This window comes from Camellia sinensis, chromosome 11 (assembly GCF_055761805.1).
Source record: "Camellia sinensis isolate YWXY chromosome 11, ASM5576180v1, whole genome shotgun sequence".
Taxonomy (NCBI): domain Eukaryota; kingdom Viridiplantae; phylum Streptophyta; class Magnoliopsida; order Ericales; family Theaceae; genus Camellia; species Camellia sinensis.
This window is the reverse complement of record NC_138971.1, coordinates 124,838,580-124,858,925: the sequence shown is the minus strand read 5'-3', so window position 1 is coordinate 124,858,925 and position 20,346 is coordinate 124,838,580. Positions and strand designations below refer to the sequence as shown.

General features: G+C 35.2%; 2 protein-coding genes and 1 long non-coding RNA gene across 19 annotated transcripts; 2 read left to right on the top strand and 1 right to left on the bottom strand.

The window, feature by feature from the left end:
- Positions 1–1,314: 1,314 nt before the first annotated feature.
- On the top strand, positions 1,315–5,644 carry LOC114269710 (GTP-binding nuclear protein Ran-3). Its single transcript, XM_082894668.1, has 8 exons — positions 1,315–1,550; positions 1,715–1,784; positions 2,766–2,822; positions 2,953–3,070; positions 4,411–4,500; positions 4,600–4,779; positions 4,871–4,948; positions 5,299–5,644. Exons 1-8 carry the CDS (start codon positions 1,548–1,550, stop codon positions 5,366–5,368), a joined length of 666 nt encoding a protein of 221 aa, XP_082750794.1. The 5' UTR covers positions 1,315–1,547; the 3' UTR covers positions 5,369–5,644.
- Positions 5,645–5,672: 28 nt separating this feature from the next.
- Positions 5,673–5,950, top strand: LOC145802118 (uncharacterized). The gene is made up of 2 exons (XR_014344481.1): positions 5,673–5,747; positions 5,854–5,950. It is a non-coding gene; the product is annotated as an uncharacterized LOC145802118 (long non-coding RNA).
- A 1,555-nt stretch (positions 5,951–7,505) lies between these two features.
- Positions 7,506–17,497, bottom strand: LOC114269709 (protein AGENET DOMAIN (AGD)-CONTAINING P1). 17 transcript variants are annotated; one of them, XR_014344476.1, is made up of 8 exons: positions 17,234–17,309; positions 16,912–16,951; positions 16,674–16,760; positions 16,029–16,460; positions 15,044–15,349; positions 13,386–13,654; positions 9,157–9,285; positions 7,506–8,284 (listed from the first exon to the last, which is right to left on the bottom strand). XR_014344476.1 is itself a non-coding variant. In XM_082894666.1 (5 exons), the coding sequence occupies exons 3-5, from the start codon at positions 16,422–16,424 to the stop codon at positions 13,568–13,570; spliced, it is 789 nt and encodes a 262-aa protein (XP_082750792.1). In that variant the 5' UTR covers positions 16,425–16,460; positions 16,674–16,760; positions 17,234–17,361; the 3' UTR covers positions 13,233–13,567. The 17 variants fall into 17 exon arrangements, 8 of the variants coding, with proteins under 8 accessions (XP_082750792.1, XP_082750793.1, XP_082750790.1 ...); XR_014344477.1 differs by lacking the exon at positions 16,912–16,951 and having other exon boundaries at positions 17,234–17,361; XR_014344471.1 differs by lacking the exons at positions 16,674–16,760; positions 16,912–16,951 and having other exon boundaries at positions 8,988–9,285; positions 17,234–17,497.
- Between the last annotated feature and the right edge of the window lie 2,849 nt (positions 17,498–20,346).

The window sequence follows — 20,346 nt, the reverse complement described above, 5'->3', positions numbered from 1 at the left end:
TGCGAACTAGGCCTGTAAATGGATCGGATTCGGATTGGATTTGTCAAAATCCGAATCCGAATCCGATTAAGTCAAACCCGAATCCGATCCGAATCCGTTTAGTCTATATCCGATTGTAGATATCCGAATCCGATGATTTTGGATATCCGATCCGATAATCCGATCCGATCCATTTATTTATTTATTGAACTACAATTTTATATAATTTGATTTTTTTTTCCATTTTATGTTTTTTTCATTCAAATTGAGAATAATCGGATCGGATTATCGGATTATTGGGTCGGATCGGATTTTTACATATTCAATCCGTTTAATAAATGGATTAAACAGATTCGGATTATCGGATTATCGGATCGGATTTTTTGTAAACGGATTCGGATTATCGGATCGGATTTGGATCGGATTCGGGTTAAATCCGATCCAGTGACAGCCCTATTGCGAACAATTCATTTTTGTTTGGGAGTTATGTCCGAACATTTAGGGTATGTTTGGTTTGAGTTTGGGAGATGAGTTTTAGAGATAAAAAATACGAAAAGTTGTCTAGTTTAGTTTTTTTCAAAATATGTTTTGGAAAATTATTTTGAGAGAGAGTTTTGAAAAAAGTGATTGATTTGATGTGTATGAGAGAGAGATTTGTTTGGAAAACTTGTAAACCAAACAAGTTTTGAGAAATTTTTTCGAAAAAATTTATTTGGTTTGATTATTTTTAAAAACTTATTTGTAGAGAATTTTTCTCAAAAATTTTTGGAAAACACAAACCAAACAAGGCCTTAATTTTATTTCAAAATATATATATATGAATAATATAAATGATATATACTGAGATTCTTTATGTTATGTAAATAAAATTTCTCTTAAAATTAGTATTATATAAATGGGTAGTGTTACATCTCAATAATTTTGCCCGCTCAATAACGTGGCTAACCTTCATATGAAGCGGTCTCATACTTCTCTCTTTCTTATCTTTAGTCTTCTTAATTCCACATCTTTAAAGGCGTAATTCCACATCTTTAAAAGGTGAGATTGAGAGAACATTATTCTATATAAACAGTGTGAAATAATTTAAAAGTCTTATTTCTTGTTAAAATTCCTATATTATCACTTATTTGGGCTGGGCTAATATGGGCCGGACTAGTGTGTCTTTGACCCACTTTCCAAATTATTTTAATTGCTTATTTGTTTTTTTAATTATTTTAATTTAATTAAAATAAAAAAATTAATTGATTTTTTTTAATTGATTTAATGATTATAAATTAAATAATTATTTTAATTTATTTTGAGTTATTTTAACCCATGTGGACGGGGTAGATTTGAAATTCAAAATTGCCAACTAGGTCCGATCACGTGAGCTGCATGTGATCTGTAGAACTCATCCGAGGGTTCTTTTTAATTCTAATCGGACGGTCCAGAGAGTCGCGTCAGCTAAAAGCTATGTTTTAGGTCTCAAATCGCAAAACCTGTCACTTCGGTCTCATATAAACTCTCAAACCCTCTCACTCTCTCTCCCTCTCTCTATCCTCGACTCGGCCAAGTCTCAGACGTCATCAATGGTGAGTCCTCATCCTTTTCTCTACGACTTTCCCTCTCTTTCGATCTCATTTTCTATGGAAAATGTGTTTTTTTCAAAACATAGAGAGGCTAGGGTTCATATTCTTTCTTTCTTTTCTTTCTTTTTTTTTTTTTTTGTAGTGATTTGTGGTTGTTTGTGGTGTAGGCTTTGCCAAATCAGCAGACTGTTGATTATCCCAGTTTCAAGCTTGTAATTGTTGGTGATGGTGGAACAGGTAACCTTTCTTATTTATTTTAATCAGTATAATCTGTTTGGTTGCTGAGAAAATATGGGGTTAGAAGTTAATTTCTTTGAGTGATCGTTGTTTTAGGGATTTGATCAAAAGTAAACACAGAAATATTATTAGTTTCTATAAAATTAATTGTTTAGGTCTTTTCATTGCTTTATTCTGTCATTTTTAGGGGTTTGATTGATGTTGGCTGATTTCTAGTGTCTGTTATTGATTTAGGTCTTTCTTGTTAGGTTGTTTCATTTTTATGATTTCCTTAAGCTCCGTTTGATTAGAAAGACAATTTGGTAGAAAGTGAAATTAAAATAAAATGAAGTGAAAGAAAAGAAAAGAAATAGAAAAGAAAATATATTTTCTTGCAAGCATTTGATTAAGATGAAAATTTTGTAAGAAAAAGATAGAAAAATTTAAAAGTTTAGTTATAGATAACTCATACATTTAATTTTTCTTGTGTCTTTTTGCAAGAAATAAAAAATTAGTTACAATGCTAATTTGGGTTGTACAGGAAATCTTTCACTTTCCACCACTTTCAAGCTAAAAAAAAATTCTCTTTCTTTCACTTTCTACCTATTTCATTCTAAACAAACTAAGCTTTATTTTGTGAGTGTTTGAGAAGTTGCTATACTAGTAGCCTATTTTAATAGGCTAAAATTTTTGTGTTTGGAAAGATAGTTTGTTTGTTTGTTTGTTCTTTTTTTTTTTTTTTTTGTAGTTGATGTTTGTGAGAGAAAAAGTGCAATGATTATGAGTTTGATTTAACATTTCGTCTTATTGACTATTTTAGCTTATTTTGTCATTTTGTAGATTTTAGTCCAAAAAGCCAAAAAAAACCCTTTGCCAAACACTCCCTTTATTTAATTTTGGTTTCCATTTCTTATAGTTAGCCTTTTTATTACATGTTGCTTTTATGGTATTAGCTTCAGTGAAGTTGTCTTATGCTGAAATCAAAGTGTTGGTGTGATATAGGGAAAACGACATTTGTGAAGAGACATCTTACTGGTGAATTTGAGAAGAAATATGAGCGTAAGTCTGCTGAAAAATGGGTCACCTTTTTCTTTTGTATTGAATTTGTATTAGGTTGTGTTTTCTGGGTTTTTATTTTTATGTGTAAGACCATCTTATATTTATTTATTGTTGTATTTATCATGAATAGCAACCATTGGCGTGGAAGTTCATCCTCTGGATTTCTTCACCAACTGTGGAAAAATTAGGTTCTATTGCTGGGACACAGCAGGGCAGGAGAAATTCGGTGGCCTTAGGGATGGCTACTAGTAAGTAAATCTGTTTGTTTTATTTGTTTGATCATAGCCGAATTTCTGTTGTGTGGCAAATATTAAGATGTATTATTGTAATTTATACACATTCAATACATGGCCATTTGCTTCTATACATGTTCAATGTATGACCAAATTATTAGAACTAGAAGTATATTGGATCCCACATTGAATATAGTATCAAGCTTTGTTTATGTGATAAATATTTGTGCCTTTTTATTTTAATAAGTATGAATAAAATATTTTTCAGTTATATCTAAGAATAGCGGTTTTCTAGATGGAACCTTTGTTTTTTTGTGAGCAAATGTTCATCAGTGGGGTTTTTTTTTTTTTTTTTTTTTTTTTTTTTTTTTTTTGGTCATAATTGGATTTTAAATAATTTTTTATGTTTTTTTTTCTTCTTGTTTCTTGTTTTTGACATAATGTTGCCTGACATCAATGGTGTCAAATACCACAGCATATTGGAAATTGGAATACTAATTTTTTTAGACTTGGTCGCTTTTCAGACACTTTGGGGGGGAGGGGACACAAGTGTCAATCACTTGGACACACGTGAAACTAATTATAAGTTTGAACAAAATAACCCAGGGTGCAAAGATAAAAGAAACATAATGTAGATTTACGAAACAATTAGCATTCTGTTGCATTTTTTTTATTACTATCTTTGAATGATATATTTATATACATGATATATAATAATACATAAAGCTATATATTTTGTGCGTCTCCCTCCGTGTCATGTCCTGCATTTTATAAAAGTTGCTGTCGGTGTGTTCGTGTAGTATTGTGTCTGTGTCTGTGTTCATGCTTCTTAGGATATATGGCTCTCTGTTGATGTCTCTGCTTGTCTAGATTGCCAATCAATAATCATGTAAAAATGAGATCCAGATCATTGAATCGTTTGTTACTCCTATCTTAGATTGTCAAAGTGATCCAATTCTCCTACCTTAGATTGTCGAAGTGATCCAATTCGGTGTAGAATAAGTATTATAGCAGCATTGCAAGTAGGATCATTGGGATGGTAATTTTTCACCATGCTGTAGTGTACGTCATCATTATAATTTTTTTTTCTTTAATTGAAGTAAAATATAATGATCCTCGATCCAATCCGTGGAACCCTCTCACCGGTCCTACATAAGATCTTGATTTTAACACCCATGCCCATCACTGATTTCTTAAGTAGTTTTGATGTTAGCTTTGGGAGGATTTCATTTATTTAGTTGGTGCACAATAAATTTTAGGTTGAATATGGTACCAAGATGAAGTTTTTATTTGTGGGATGTTTGTTATGTTTCATATTATCTGAGTATTGTGCTCAAGCTTTGTATTACGTGCAGTATCCATGGACAATGTGCCATCATCATGTTTGATGTAACTGCCCGATTGACTTACAAGAATGTTCCCACATGGCACCGGGATCTCTGCAGGTAAGTTTCAAAGATCTTTAATTTCATAGTTTCTGGTTGGATTAGACTACTGTGCGACAGTTTTGAAATACTCAAGTACTTTCATGTTATCAATGTCAGGGTGTGTGAGAATATTCCAATTGTGCTTTGCGGAAACAAGGTTGATGTGAAGAACAGGCAAGTGAAGGCAAAGCAAGTTACTTTCCATAGGAAAAAGAACTTGCAATACTATGAGATTTCAGCAAAGAGCAATTACAACTTTGAGAAACCTTTCCTGTACCTCGCCAGAAAACTTGCAGGGTAAAGACCCTTTGAAATAGACATTACTACGCTTTCTCTTAGTTATGCATGTTTAAGGCTTTCGGTACCAAAAATGTTTTTCTGGTTGCAGAGATGCAAACTTGCATTTTGTGGAGTCTCCCGCCCTTGCCCCTCCAGAAGTGCAGATTGACATGGCTGCTCAGCAACAGTAAGTTTTTGTTTCCTTTTAATTACAACTATGCATCTCTCTCTCTCTCTCTCTCTCTCTCTCTCTTGTGTACATGCTTGGCAAAATTTTTGGTAACCCAACCAGTCTTCCTTGCATTGGAACTCATTGAGAACTGATTATTATAGGAAATATTCTTCCTACTACCATAGTTTACCATTGGAAACCCTTTTAGATCCCCCACCTCCTTCCCTATCTCCTTGCACAACCTCCTTCCCTATCTCCTTGTGCAAGCACATGCGTCATTAGTGTTTTTATAATTACTTCATCCCCGTCATTAATTTGCTTCCTAACTGTGGATATACTGTGTGGGTGGTTGGTGATTTCTGCAGGCATGAGGCTGAGCTTGCTGCAGCTGCAAGTCAGCCCCTTCCAGATGATGATGATGATGCATTTGAATAGATGATGGGATTCCTCCTCGGAGAGAAGTTACAGCCCAAGTCGTGTCTCATTCCCCTTGTGATGGGTTCGTTGGTGTTCTATCATACATGGCTTTCTTAGGATTTTATGTTTCCAGCTCCAATTGTTGAGAGCATTTTGGATTATATGTGTAGGGTGGTTTGGAATTGTTATTAGATATGTTGCTTGGTATTTGTTTGTGAAGAGGGTATGATGTGTGCGGACTTTTAATTCTCGTTTGATATTGAGCTTTCTTGTTTTTGGCAGAAGTTGATGACATAACTTGTGTCCACCATGGCTTTGTTAACGAAGATGCGGTTAAGAAGACATATTCCTGATTGTTTCTGTAGGTGCTGATGGCTCCGGGACCTTGTTTACAGAGGTCCCTTGAAATAATTATCTCCTATTTAACAAACAGTTCTATGGATTGGAAAACCAAATTACGTGTTTCTGTAGGTGCTGATGGCTCCGGGACCTTGTTTACAGAGGTCCCTTGAAATAATTATCTCCTATTTAACAAACAGTTCTATGGATTGGAAAACCAAATTACATGAAAGGCACAATAGGTGTCATTCATTTTGTCTAGTCCTAACTAAAATTCATTTTGTCTAGTCCTGTGTAACTAAAATTATGCTAGCAGTACAATTTTTATACTTAGGTCAAGTTTGACATCTTCAAAAAAAAGTCAAAAAGTCGCTATTCTATTTAAGTCATATCATTTTATTTAAGTCACATTACCTTTCTATTACATCATTTCAAACATAACTTATACTCAGCTAATATTTTATAAAAAGTCAAAAAGTGTACTTATTTAGGACATTTTAAACAACTTTTTACTAAAACTATTGTTTAGACTGGTAGGCTTCCTAGTTTTGTGAATTAGCTTTTTGGACAAATTTCACTTTACTCTCTTATAGTTTGGGTCATGTGCGTATTTTCCCTGATATTCGAATATAATCATATAATCTCGATGTAATTTGTGGATTAAACCGCACTTTAAGATCATTAAATTTGTAAAGAGGTGACATGGGTCTTCCACTTTAAAATTACAATCGAAAATAAAACTCTAAATTAATTTAAACAACATAATTTTTATCAAAAATTAATGTATATATATAATCTGTAGCTATATATATGTATATATTCAAATCAACAAATCTAATGTTTATATATGTATACATAATCTGTATTCTTATTTAGCCACACTTTCTGCACATAACTTAAATCAACAAATCTCCACAGTCAAATTCATAAGGTTACATTTGATTCAATATAAATAAACTACGGCCTGTTTGGTTTTAATTTTTTAAGTTAATAACAATTACATCATTAGATTTGCAAAGTTTTTTTTTTTTTTTCTTGAGCTCATTCTTAAATTGAAGATCAAACCTTATAAATATATAACAGTGAATATATACATATATATATATATACACTTCATAAAAATTATATTTTTTTTATATTTCTCTTAAAATAGTTTGATCGGAATAACAGATTTTAGGAATATATATACATATATATATATATATATATAGATTATATATATGCAGTTTGCAAGTTTATGTGTGTGTGTGTGTGTGTGTGTGTGTGTTAGAGTTGGTAGCATGAAGCTAAATCAAGTGTTTTATTGAATAGAAGTGAAAATTTGTTGAATGGGTATGGAGGAAGAAGAAGAGAAGGAAGAGAGAGAGAGAAGAAGAAGAAGAAGGGTGCAACACTTTTGGGCATGATGAAGAAGAAGAGAACGAAGAGAGAGAGAGAAGGGTATAACTGTCAATTTATAACTTCTGTTAACAAAAGTTAATGTGAGTTTTAGTCCACCACCTGATCCAAACCACAAGGGGATAAAGTGAAGTTTGTCTTAATTTTTTTTTAAGTAGATTTTTATTTTCTATAAAAAAAAGTGTAAAAAAAAAATAGAGAATGAGTTGACATTTTGTATTATTTTTTGTCTAGTTCTCAAACAGTTTTAAAATAACTTAAATCTTAATGGAAAAATGCTGACATCTTTCTGGAGCAACCTCTGATTCATGTGTACAGCGGTTTATTTCTCAGTTTACTGTCTTTTGTTCTCCAGTTTTATTTTAGAACGAAGCATTTACATGGTTAAAAAGGAGTTTCGTAAGTTCTCAAGAAATAATAAATAAATAAGTTCAGTATTTATTTCCTAAAAATACAGCAATTGTTCGTTATATAAGAATGCTAAGATTGCAATTAAATGGCATTGTGCTGATGTACAAACCTAGAAGACAATGATGAGAATCAACACCAAGTTATACAAGTAAGACGGTGGGTATTGCTAAAAATGGCTTTCAAAGCATCAAATCCATACACACGTCCTGCTGATACAATGAAGAGCGATTGATACAACCAGTTAAACAACTAACATGAGGCCTTCATGGCAGAATAACTTCGAATTCAATTACATAGCAGATTTTCTATGCACCCCTGTTGCGACTCACTACATTTAATTGCTCTAAAATTCCCCTTTCCAGTCTTTTTGACCAGTTATTTGTTAGCACATTGTATCAGTCTGGCATCGTGAGCTTCCTTGTTTGCCCGCTCTGCTGTGTGATTTCTTTCAATCAGATGCTACCACCAACACTACCATACAGACAACAATCGCAAGAAATGCTGTAGACGACACCTAATTTAGCTGCAGAGTGGTCCTGCTTAGTGTGACAACTTCATCATCTTTGTCCGTGTTTCAAAATCAGTAGGTAGCTTGGTTCCCATCTTGTAATTTCACTTGCTCAGGAAATACCTCGTGTGATAATTCATCTCATTTGCTGCTCTGTTTTATGCCTTCTAAAACAATGAGACAAGTTTGTCTGTGAGTCTTATTCATCCCCTCTTCTGGCTTTAAATGACTCTTGAGCTTTCTACGGTGACCATATCAACACAGAATCTCATCCAAGCCTGAAAGTGAATTACAAATGAATTCATTCCAAATTCATGATGGGCTCAAATAAAATTTAATTAATACCAAAAATAAAATAAAATTGCGCTCTAGGTTAAGATATTGACTCAACAAAGGTGTGCTAACAATATGTGAAGAGTCCAGAAAAAAGGAAACTGTCAAAGGGTGCCAGACAGCATGCTTGCAAGGAGGCTAAAACAAATTCTGCATACTCCTTACCTGAAGGCTTAAAACTGAGAAAAATAATAATTTTGCTGGACAAGACACTCGGCAGATGCTTTGAGTCTTAATTAAAATTTAAAGTTCATAATATCAGACACTTCGATGACACTTCTTGAACCCTTTGAAAAACAACCCATGAATCTCTTCACAATAACATTGTCTTACATTCTTTAGAATGCAACTTGTAAACTCTAAATAAGTTTTGAAACATTTATAAAACAAATATATCATACGTATTTCAATGTTCAACAATTGATTTGTATTCTATAAATTGCAATTGGTACATGAATGATATCTTTATGTTTAAGGTATATAAAATACATGACTTTTCAATTTCAATTAGTGTTATATTTTTTTTTCTTTTGAATAAACTACTCATAAATTACATATAATAAATTTATATCAATGTGTCCCTTGCGTATCGTGTCCTACGTATTTTAAAAACCACTGTGTCATTGTGTACGTGGTTGTGTTACTTACGCTCCCCGCTTTGTCAGACATGCCAGCCCCTCCCCCTGCATGTTCGTGGATTTAAATTCTTTTCTTGACTATCCCCACATTAATTATTTTGGCACAAAAGAAAGAACACCAATTTTCTCCAAAATGACCATAAGATGGAAGAGCCTGATACAGGATGAGTTCAAGAAACCTTATCCCTCAGCAATGACTGCGCAGAGCCACCTGTCCCAAGCATTGAAAAATTGGAGCTGTGAGGCGAATTGTAATGCCTCCATTCAGACCAAAGCACATACAATCCGGAAAAGAATCACCAGGAGAACTGTTATATTGTTATAGACAAGGAAGCAATAAGAAAATTTTACACAGAATAATCTTAGAATAAACATCATTTGTGTTAAAAAAAAATAGAGCAATAAAGATTCACATCATGAAAGTTGTACTTATCGGAAGAAATTAAATAGTAACCAAATACACATACCCATGAGAGCTAAAATAGTGAGAAGAAACATGTTTTGGTGAATAAACAGCTGTAAAAATAAAAATATCTTCATTGCTCTCTCACCGGCCGAACGCCTAAGTCGTACAATTTCTGCATTCCCGATATCTTCGAAGGTACATCCTCTATCAAAGTAACCTCTTGATTCAGAAAGTATAATCACCTCTTAGTCAATCTATATACATCCACGATACCCCTTCTGGCAAAGCACCTCTAACTTACTTATTTATGACTACCCAACCTTTGTACTTGGAGAAAACTGACAGAAACTTAGGTTCCATCCATGAGCAAGATTATATAATAGAAAGAAAATAATAGAACACTTCAATGACATTGCAGTATAGGAACTGTGTTCCATGTGTATGGGATTCTCTCACTTCCAAAGACAAGATAGATTCTTAATACTATGTTGCCTAGTAAACAATTAGTCAGTAGTTCCGCAATCAGCTTCAAATCCACGTATATATACATAGGTAATATTACCTCCTCAAAAATTTATATGAACAAAGGGCCAACCTTTATGCATAGAGAAAAATCTTCTACTGAATGTATTATGATGCATATCATGTACATGATTTTATTTAAAATAATTATCTAATTACAATGATGTATGAAATCAGGTATCCATCAACCAAGGTCATTTTCGGAATTGAAGGGGCTTTGCAAACTGGCTTTCTTCCCTTTGTTAAAAAGAGACAACCAACTGACACCTCAGTAGATAAAATCACTCCTGGATTTGGCTTCTAAGATTTCTAATAGCCTGTTAGTTTAAAGCACTTTTTCAAAGACATACAGATTTAGAAAGGAGAGAACCCTAATGACAAGGCCACAATCTTGAAATAATACAATGCAAAACTTAATATTTATAGACAAATAACCCTAATTCAAATACGGAACTAAAACCCAAATAAAAAGATCAAATTAGAATCCCTAATAAAATAGGAAGGCAAATATTAATAAAACTCCTAATAAGCTAAAAAATAAAATAAATATTAATAATAAAGACAAAATTGATGTGCGCACATTCCATATCACTCTCTCCAACTAAGAAAAAAAACTCGATCTCAAGTTCCCTTTTAAATATTTAACTCCTCAGATGCCAACGAATCAAATATTTCCAATATGCCCGCTACTTCAGTTTCTTCCAAAACCAACTAATCTTCATTCCCAAATTGTTGACAAGGTCCACTAGATATTGGATTGAGGATACAAAGAAAATCCTCAAAATCAATAAAATTAACTGTTTCGAACTTGATTAAATAATCGATTGGTAGTGCATCAATAGGATAATAATCGATTGGTAGTGCATCAATAGGATCAAACGATTTGAAACTCTTCATGTTCAAGAATCTCTTCTTTCAGTAAAACCATGTTGCGTGTGGGATTTTCTTGCCCTTCAGTGGCTTCTTGAACTTCTAATAGCACTTTCCTCATAGTTTGGATATGCTTGATCAACAAGTTCCACTTGACCCTCACAATCCCTTTGAGAAACTCCTGTAGTATCCCCCAAAAAGTGCGATCTAACAATTTGTCCAAATTGCTCATGACATCTCCTTATTTTGTTTCTCTTGAGAAAATATTTCAAACACTGAATACAACGGAAATAAATAACGAACAATAAATATATATATATATTTTTTTGGCTACTGGACTGGCTGGATTTGATGTTTGGACTGGGTTGATTTATGGTCTAGGCTTAATGAATTGGTTGAGTGGGTTTTGGTTTGGGCCTATATAAAAAATGGGTTAGTGGACTTGGGTAATTGATTGAAACTGGGTGGGGTCACTATAAGTGAAATGAACTTGGTTTGGATTAAGCTCCTAGTGATTTGGATAACTTTACCCAGTGTTAGTCTCTGGTAGCGAGGGTGTTTAGAGTGGTAAGACTAGAGGCAGACCTAACCTTTGGCAGCATTTGTACAAAAAAGTTCAGTGAACCATTCAAACAAGTGGTGGTGACAAACATTATGAAATAGTATTAGCTTTTAAACACGTTATCCAAATTATTTATTATATGGTAGACTAGGTGTTAGTTTTTAATATTAATGTATTATAGTGCCAAGCTTATACATCCCTTTTGAACCTACAAACCTGATTTTTAACCAAGAGATATTCAACACCTAGTGCAAAATTCATGACAGCGTAAATCCTATTGCACATCATAAATCAGATTCCACTATAGGATTTATGAAGAGATTTTTAACCAAAAGATTTTTAATTGATCAATCTGTTCCCAAGAGAACAAATCCAAATTTCCACCACTCTATACCATCCGTATCCTTAATCACAAAAAATCTCAATGGTTAGAGTGCATCAAGAGTGTTGGATGATTATAGGATCATTATGAAGTTTTTTTTTATTTATTTTTTATTTTTTATAAATATAGGATCATTATGAAGTTTAAAAAGATATATAAGACTTCTACAGGCTTGTTATGATGTAATATGTATGGTACATAATATTAAGTGGTTAAAAAACACGATGTCCAAAAAATAGCATAGCTGAAATGACAATGTTGAAATTAATGAATGGTGTTACAAGAAAACATAACTTAAGAACACATTAGGGAGAAGTTAGAAGTGGCATCAACTGAAAATAAAATAAGGAAAAGTCATTTGAGATGATATGAATTGACACGCCAAAAAGGAGGAGTGATTTGATTAATTTTGAGGGTGCTAAAAGAATAGAGGAAGGCCAACAAGGACATAGGTTGAAAAGGTAAGAAAGAACAACATATATATAGCATATTTCTTCTTTTGACACTGCTCCTTTAAAGCCTTGCCCTTTTGTCCATTGTAATTAATTGAACAATGAAGAAGTCATTTAAATTCTCTCTCTCTCTCTCTCACACACACACACACACTCACACACACACACACTATCTCTCTCATTCTTTCAAATTAGGAACAAGTTTATTAAAGATAAGAAAGGTATGAAGCACAGAAAGAAAAGTTCTTCACATATTTGAGGGGAAAAAATATAGAAAACCAAACCTAAAAGGAAAAGAGAACAGATACCCTCAACTGAAGGGAGTAAAAAATAATTCCTACACTCATGAAGAGAAACAGGTGCTCTTTCAGTCATGAAATCGAGGATGAGTGCAGATGTTACTTGATTAAAAGAAAACTAAAGTAAAAATGGAATAGTCAATACTTTGTTAATTTTGTTTCTGTATATTCCTTTATATATCAACATGTTAGCTTAACTATCAAGGGCACATGATAATGAAATCTGTGAAATCCCAAAATTCAACACTAACATAATAAATTTTCTATCCTCCACCTCCTACTACTATTACTCTCAAACAATAGTGTGGTTAGGATGGCATACTTCAAGGAAAATAGAAAATCACTGATAATAAATTTCAGAATATATAGGCCATGTTTGTTTGGGTGGATATGAGCTTAAGATTGGACTAATAGTCCAATAAAATTATTAATCTGAAGTTTGGTTAAACAATTGAAGTACGGACTAACAATCCATCCGGATATGGTATCCCACATATGATGGACTATTCAATCCCGCAAAAGGGGGTGGGATATAAATTAGAGGACTAAGCCGAAGTCTGGACTATTAGTCCCTCCTTATAATCCTAACTCAAACACAAGATAGGATACACAATCCAAAAAGATTGTAGTCCTAGGACTATTAGTCATGGGAATGCTAATCCAATCTAATCCAATCCGCCCAAACAAACATGACCATAAAGTATTACTTCAGAATAGTAAACCAAATTGTGTAAAACTAACCCAGAGAGAAAGGGAGAGTAATTTGGTAATCAAAGTTCATAATATTTATATATTTGAATTTGTTTTGTTTTATCTTTTTCAGCAGGCACTGTATGTTATTTAACCATTAAGCATTACAAGAATTTTACCTTCACAAGTCATTAACTATGGACTACAGACTAAAATGGCACTAACCTTCCATATCAGGACGTTTATGAAAGCTTCCCCAGACATATGCTTTTGCTTCCTTCAGCAGAAGAAAACAGTTCTAAAAAGCTGGACTGAAATGGGATGTATTAATGAAACAGTATAATCACTGATACCAATGGCAATCCGTGAATTGGCCTATTTGTGGGGAATAATATGCAGATATTGCCTCATTGTTTATGCCAAGAAAAAGACAGCAACCCCAGCATCACCTTTAGAACTTTGGAAGCAAGGGATGCGTGCCTCCAACTTTGGCCCTGGAAAATGTAGGGATTTATCAATAGCGAACTTGCATATGCTTCCAAATAGTGTGGAGAAAATCGTAGCTATTCTAAATTTGATTGAAAAATATGTTTTATTAAAGCCAAATAGCATTGAATAAATGCATGTCATACAATTAATGCCATGACTCCACTAAATATGAACCTAATAACTGTGCTTTCTATCAGTCTTTTGGATAATCATTAACGTTGTTTAATATCTGAGTAATTTCCCATGCAAAATTGCACGTAGCCAATGATAAAGCTTCCCTGTGCCTTTGTACAGCTCTAGAACCCAAGTAAGTTTTTTCATGAAGAAAAAGAATGTTGATAAGACTGACTAATTTTAAATATGCAGGAGGCAACATATAGATTGGAAACGTTTACATCATTACGGACATGCATCAAACAAAGAAGCATATGATTTGAATATTACATTTCAATCAAAACTGAAAGTAATAATTGATGTCTGCCATATGTTTATCAGTGTGTCACTTAAATGTAACACTCACAGAGATATCATGTAAGAAATAAATACAGAAATGTTTTTATATCTGCCAAATATATATTTTTATTTGGCTTACAACTCTTTTTAAGAACTGAAATATTCAAGGTCATATTATTACGAGGTGTAACACATTATAAGTCTCAAAACAAAAACCAAATGAGTAAACCAGGATGACACAGGATACATTCATTTCTTTGTACGAATTTTTATACATAATTTCAAAATTACAAAAACCAACTGTCTAGGCAAAAGAAGATGATATAAACGAGATAGAAGTTACATTTCCATGGACATCAAAGACAAAAAGAGGATCCTACAATGAAAGGTAAAAAAAGAGAACCCTTCAACTGTTAACATGTATGAATACCAGTTCCAGAAGAAATTAAATTCCTAAGCTCCATCAAATGTTCATCATTTGAAATATGGAGCGTAATACGAAGATTTGTCAACAATGCTTCTTGTTCCCAACTTAAGGGGCCAGAAGCATACAATGCCTCTAGAGTGCACCGATATGCATGCAACTCAATTCTATGGATACACACTGACACTTCCTCTCCTGGAGGAGAGAGACAGTTTTCCTGTTTTGGTGAACCATAAAAAGATTCTGCATCACTACAAAGGGTATCTGTATCTTGACAACGACTCACAACAAAATGACTAGGAAACCTATTTGGACTCTCACTAGTAACGCTGCAACTACCAACAGAACATGCATCACTATCAGAATCATAAGGTTCTGAACTTCTTGAAAGAGAACAGGCAACCAAACCACTTAGTTTTTCCCTCTCCATTTCATAATATCCATTTGATCTATTGTTAGAGGAAGAATGCATGTATTTTTCACCCAGATTTTCTCGTGGGTAAGCAACAGCATCTACCTTTTCTCGTAACACATCCGGAACAAACCTTTGCCGCCTACCATCTTTCTCAATTGCTCTTGTTTTCTGAACATTTCCAGTGCATGCATCGAAAAGAGAGGAGAAGTGGGGAGATGCTCTCTTCAGCATTCTAGAAGAAACCATATGAGATTCCTGTAATCCAGCTTTGTCCTGAACAGCAAGACGATCATCTCCTGCTCGCAGTTTGGTCTTTGCATTGGCTTGTGGCATTTGGAAGCTTGTCTTCTGATAACAATTTGAAGTTGACAGCTTGATAGTTTTCACATCTTCACAACTTCTAGAGCCCTGTTGCAGCAACCAACATATAATCACACAATGCAAAGATGGTATGGCACATAACAGCCATGTACAATTTACACATATATGGGGGGACATACAGAAAACACAACAAGCAAGAAAGCATTTTTAGAAATCCAAGAGGTATAATACAAATGCTTTAAAAGACACTATGAGTGACAACAATGCACAAACCTGCTATAAGACAAAAGAATAGGAGTCCCAAATCTAGAACTCTAACAAGGTCAACTCATAAATCATCAGAAAATTCATATAGATAAAAGGGCAAACCAATGCACAAGGCTCATGCTAAAGCAGGGTCTAGAGAGAGCAAGATGTATATAGTCTTATCCCCATTTTTGGAGAGCTGGTTTCTGTAACTCGAACCCACACCATCAAGATGCCAACGGAAAGCCTTTACCGTTAGGTCAAGCTTCCCTTTCAGAAAATTCATGTAGATGAGAGGCAAAAAATGCAAAACAAAACAAAAAAATGTATGTCAACTACCCATACTAAAGTTTTCACAAACATATCAAACAAAGTTAAAGCAGTTTAGAAGGGCCCAAGAAGAATTATGCAATGCCCTTGACAGTTTCCAAACACAAAGAACAATCAATGCAGAAAAAGGGATTACTATATATAACAAACGCTAGAACATACACACAAATAAAAGAAACAAAAAGAATACCTTTCCGATCACAACCCAAATATTGTCTTGCCAAGATTGTCGCACCCTGGTGTTTGATTTGTGAACTCTGAATTCCTGGGGAACTCCAAGTAACTTCACCAAATAATGATCTCTGTCCAAAACCTTCAAGACTCGAGCAATATTCCACGAAATATTATCATAAACCTCCACAATATCACCAGCCACCCAACTCCTCACGCCTTCCACAGGAGGAGGACAAGGCCTAATAGCCTTCCTAGACACCCTCTCAACCACAAACTCACTTGTTGAGCCTGGAAAATAATCATACTTCACACTGTAAGTATGCCCATTACCAGAGATGATTTCGGCACAGTGCCATGAGAACGGAACCTTTTTCCTCATAACCTCCACTTTAGTTCCTCTCTTGAAACTCATGATGGGTATAATTATGAAAAACTAAGTACACAAAACCTGCCAAAATCAGAAACCCAAAAGACATTTTGAATTTGTCCACACATAAGCACGAAACTAAATTGAAAAACAGAGAGGCCTATGATTAATACAGGCCATGCTCTTCTATATAGTATTATATAAACATTTGTTAATAATTAAAACAAAAAAACAAAAAGTTCCCTTTTCCATAGAATGTATCTAGGGTTTCATGAATTTAGACAAATAATGGACCTGATCAAGAAAAACCTTAGCAATATGGTGCCCACTTTCAAATCTATCTCTCTTCATAACGATCTGTGCTAAAAACCCAATAATCCCCTGAATATATATAGAGGATAAACCACAGTTTAGCCAATACCAAACCATTACCCCCACATGATTCACAAACAAGGGACAAATGATGCCCTCAAAAAACAAAAACAAAAAATTACCCCAAAAAAAAAATGGTTCCAATTAATCAACAACCCACCAAATCATATCCTCAGCACAAAAGAACTGCAACTCAAATCCTACAACATTAGATTTATTAACCAAATTTAATTAAACCCCAACAAACAACACTTGACAAGCATATAATCAATAATTTAAATTAAAAAAAAAAAGAAGAAGAAAACAACATTAAATTTCCAATAAATTCCAGAACAAATTTAGAAGTTAAATCACTTCGACAAGATCTTCAACATAATATCGTAAAAAAAATTACAAATTAATACCCAAAAAGCAGTAAAAAAATGAACACATTAAGCATTGAAAGGCAAGAAAACGAAACCCTAGAAATCAAAATCACTCACCTTTCCTTAATCTCTGCGTAAAAAATTGAATCTTGACTTGGGGAATTTGTTGTTTATGATCTCATATACGATTTCGATTTGGAATTTGTGTTTCTAGGGTTTGTAAAAATAATAAAAAAATAAAATTGTGATTATATAACAGTTGAGGGTATTATCGGAATGAGGAAGTTTGGTATTGGTTCCAAAACCAGAAAAGTTAGGATTGCTTAGTGCGCCCATCTTTTTTGCCTTGCACATCAAGAAGAGACCATTTCACATTTGTTTGAAATTTTAAATTTTAAAAGTAGAAGTGTTTATTTTGGTTAATAATTAATTAAAAATAATAAAATAGGATAGCTGTTTAGAAATTCACCTTAGACATTAAGGTCCCACTTGATAAAGTTTACAGTATTTTGTTTTTCATTTACGGAAAATACCAAACATATTTATGTTTGTTTTTTATAAAAATAAAAAATATATGTTTAGTACACGTATGTTTTAAAAAAATTTATTTTGAAAACAAGTAAAACGGATGGCTGACAAGAGAAGGTTGTCGGCTTGGGAGGTGGTTGGTGGTAGGTAAAAGTGGTTGCTAACCATAGGAAGCAGTGGTCAAAAATGATTGTCGACAGTCAGAAATGATGATTGGTTAGTCACTTTAAAGTGGTAACTAAAAGTGATTTCCAACAAAAAATAGAAACTAAAGGTGCTTACTATCAATGAGAGGTGGTTAGCGACTGAGGAATGTGGTGGTCAGATGAGGTCATTGGTGATAGTAGCTAGTAATGATGAGTAATGAGTGATAGTCAAAAATGGAAAAAAAAAAAAAACAAAACAAATGAGACAAATGGTTGGTGATATATAAGATATTGAGAAGGAGTTTTTATGAGCATTAAGGCCGAGCTAGGCCCAGGCGTAGTAATAAGCCGTTCTATGGGCCATGGTGGAAAGGGCTTAACGAGTGGACCTTAGTATTAGCTCAGTCCAAATATGGTTACAGTCACCACGGTCGGAGTGGTGATAATTAGCTCGATCATAGTATTCGGAGTCGAGGTATTTGGGCTTCTTATAGTGAACCTTGCTCTTGTTAGCTCGGTCAAAACTTGTTGTAGTTTGCTCGGTCTCAACATACAAAACCGAGGTACAAGTGAACAAAGAGCCAAGCTATGTGTTGCATATGAAGGCGCTGGATTAAGTATGACAAAGGGCTAGTGTTAGCTCGGTCATACTGTTATCCAACCGAGGTAAAACCATCTCACTTGGTTAAGCAGTGAGGGGGGTGTTGAAGGATAAACATTATCTTTCAGGAGTGTGATTCCTAGGAGGACTCTACATGAAGGAATAAGAGTCCTACTAGGATTGTGCCGGGCAAAAATTATAAAAGCTCACAACATAACCTATGTAGAGGTAACACAACTTTGATTCTTGAATACACAGAGCTTTTTGTCTATTCTACTGACTTAGGCATCGGAGAGGTATCTAGTACACACCCGCTGGCTAGCTCACATTTGTGTTTTTAGGGAGTAAAGCGGCGACGTTTGGAGGAGCTTAAACTTGATCAACAGGATTATACGAGAAGATTATTTTGCGCTCGTACAATTGGCGCTGTCTGTGGGAATTCCACAAAGAACAAAACCTCTTGATCAAGCTTTACTCTCTAGTTAGAAGCAATGGCGCACAATGAAGACTTGCCGCAATCAGTTATTGATGGGCAAACCCCGGAGGGGGGTGAGAGGCGCGAATGTTTGCCTTCTATCCCTCCCATGGCGGATTTAGAACCCCAGCGACAGTACCCCCGGAGGGATGCAAGTGGGAGGCGGGCTGGCAGCCCCCGTCGCTCTCAAAGCCCTGAAAGACAGAGGTGGAGGATGGACCCTCAAGTTCTGGAGGATCGTGTTAAGGAGCAGGACGAGTTAATAAGGAGGATGGTGGCAGACATGGAGTCGATGAGGCGCCAGATAAAAGGAAAAGGGGTGGCGATAGGAGAGGGGTGCAAAGGCAACACGCCCCCTCACTACTCGGAGGATCATGATAGGCGTACCACACCATCGCAAACAGAAAGTAGGAGCCTTAGAACAGGCGGCACTCAATCAAGGACTTCTAGGACTCGTTACTCCAGGTCTGAGAGAACGAGAACTAAGAGGTCATATACTGAGGGAAGCGCATATCGGCCCTCGCACACGCACCAAATGTCATCTAGGCACACGAAGTTTCCTAGATCATCTGACTTACGTACTGTGCTTGTAGAAAGGGCCCGATGGAAGGAGGATACTAAGGCACGTGACCCGCGCAGAGTTTCAGCCCTTCAGCGGTTGGTCCCTCGGACGCACGGAAGCGTCGAGGTAGGAATGCCAATGCCGCGCCTTGCTTATGAACCAACAGACAACGTATTAGCAAGGTTACAAAGTTCGTCGTTCATCCCGGCAATTGAGAATGCACCATTACCCTCAGGCTTCCACCAGTCCAAATTCACCACTTATGAGGGGAAGTCTGACCCCTACATGCACCTGAGCCACTTTCGCCAGGTTATGGCAGTATACCGGCGAAACGAGGCTTTAATGTGCATCCTATTCCCATCCAGCCTTGGCGGCCTAGGTCTAACCTGGTTTGAAAGGCTACCAGAAGGCAACATTGCCTCCTGGGCACAATTGGCAAAGGCGTTCGTGACTAGGTTCAAAACGAACACCAGGACACCAATGGAGATCGATCAGCTACTCTCTATTGACATAGGCGACAAGGAGACGTTGAGATCCTACAACAGTCGCTACTGGAAAACCTTCAACCAGATTGGGGATTGCCCTACAAACCTCGCCATTGCACAATACAAACGGGGCCTGCTAGTCGGTAACAAATTGAGGGACTCAATTACTATGACGCAACCCCTCACGATGGAGACCTTAATGGAGAGAGTGCACCAACATATTCGTGTAGAGGAAGATAGCGCCCGTGCTAAGGCAAAATCAGGCACAACGACAATACCAGATAAAAAGACTATAGCAAAAGTCAAGATGGTAGAACAACCAAACAGGAATGGGCGAGGCAGGCGGTCCAACAAAGAGGACCCAGACAAAAGAAGGTTAAGAGTTCACACTGCCATTACCACGGTGTTCAAAAAACCAATCTACCGAATTCTC